This window comes from Lepidochelys kempii, chromosome 13 (genome assembly GCF_965140285.1).
Source record: "Lepidochelys kempii isolate rLepKem1 chromosome 13, rLepKem1.hap1, whole genome shotgun sequence".
NCBI lineage: Eukaryota > Metazoa > Chordata > Testudines > Cheloniidae > Lepidochelys > Lepidochelys kempii.
Window position 1 is genome coordinate 32,677,461 of NC_136392.1, and position 1,664 is coordinate 32,679,124.

The 1,664-nt window shown below is 47.0% G+C and overlaps 1 protein-coding gene across 1 annotated transcript; it reads left to right on the plus strand.

Annotated features, from left to right (window-relative positions):
- Window positions 1-406: 406 nt before the first annotated feature.
- LOC140897252 (olfactory receptor 11A1) lies at window positions 407-1,424 on the plus strand. The gene has a single exon (XM_073309637.2). The coding sequence runs from the start codon at window positions 456-458 to the stop codon at window positions 1,422-1,424; it is 969 nt and encodes a 322-aa protein (XP_073165738.2). The 5' UTR covers window positions 407-455.
- Window positions 1,425-1,664: the final 240 nt, after the last annotated feature.

Consider the following 1,664-nt stretch of genomic DNA (forward strand, 5'->3'; position numbering starts at 1 on the left):
GGAATACCGTGTGCAGGGCTGGGGCCATGGTGTAAAACAGACGTGGAGAGGTTGGGGAGGCTGCAGAATAGAGCCACAAAATCAGTTTTGTGGAGACGTGACTTGAGTAGAGGTCTCAATATCTCCATGGGGAGAAACCACTGGTTACCACAGGGCTCTTCCATTTCCCAGGGACAGGCACAGCTAGAACCAAGGGCTGGGCGCTAGACCCAGACACAGGACAATGGGAAATAAGGCGCAGTCTGCTGCCAGGGTGGGTGATTATCTTTTGGAACAAAGCACCAAGGGAAGTGGTGGAGTCTCCAGCTCCTGAAGCAGTTTCTCTGGTGTGAGAGAATATAAACCCAGCTCTCCATTTGCAGTGGGAACTCTTAGGGGATCAAATGATGGCTATCGACTGAATTTCCTGGTACAGCCAAATCTTTCGATGCTCATTACTTTTTCCCTGTCACAGGATGCACCTCATGGAGAAAGGAGAAGGGGAAAATCAAACGTCCGTCACGGAATTCATCCTCCTGGGGTTTGGGGATCTCCCCGAGCTGCAGATCCTTCTCTTTCTGCTTTTTCTAGTGATCTACATTGTGACCATGGCTGGGAACATCCTCATTGTTGCGCTAGTTGTGGCTTATCAGCACCTTTACATCCCCATGTACTTCTTTCTGGGGAACTTGTCCTGCTTGGAGACCTGCTACATCTCCACCATCCTGCCTAGGATGCTGGCCAGTCTCCTGACTGGGGACAGAACCATTTCTGTGGAGGGCTGCATGATACAATTGGTTTTATTTGGTTCTCTGGTAACTACAGAGTGTTATCTCCTGACAGTGATGTCTTATGATAGGTATTTAGCCATATGCAAACCGCTACACTATGGCACCCTTATGAATGGCAGGCTGTGTCTCCAGCTAGCAGCTGGGTCTTGGATAAGTGGATTTCTAGTTTGTAGAATATTCATGTGTCTTATGCCACAGTTAATTTTCTGTGGCCCTAATGAAATTGACCATTTCTTTTGTGATTTCACCTCACTGTTTCAACTCTCCTGCAGCGACACCAGCCAGATCACCCCACTTATTTATATATTTTCCTTCCTAGATGCAGTTTCCCCTTTTCTCTTAACCCTGGCTTCCTATATTTGTATCATTGTGACCATCCTGGGAATCCCATCCACTACCGGGAGGCAAAAGGCCTTTTCCACCTGCTCCTCTCACCTCATTATGGTGGCTCTTTTCTATGGGACCATAATGATTGTCTACATGCTACCGAAATCTGGTACCTGGAGAGCCCTGAACAAAGTGTTCTCCATCGGCCACACAGTCGTGACTCCCCTGGCCAATCCGCTCATCTACAGCCTGAGAAGCAGAGAGGTCAAGGAGGCCCTGAGAAACGCTGTGAGGAGACCTGTGACCCTTACAAAGAATCCTGACTAGTTGAATGAAATGACGGTCAATCCATTAGGTTTCTGTTGTCAATGCAGCAGGGCCAAATGACCCTGATATAAACGTGCTGTATGAAAGACATGCTTGTGCACATACATATTTGTAAAGAACAAAGACGTTTGAAAATATATTTGGGGGGAGGGGTTGGCAGAAAATTTTGACTTTTCATCAGGGACCCAAAAACCTGGAAAATGAAAAAGTCTTGTTTTTTGGCAGGCGAAATTTAAAATC

Bases quoted from the DNA above. Each gene is read 5' to 3' on its own strand.
- LOC140897252 (XM_073309637.2), top strand. From the start codon at position 456: ATGCACCTCATGGAGAAAGGAGAAGGGGAAAATCAAACGTCCGTCACG.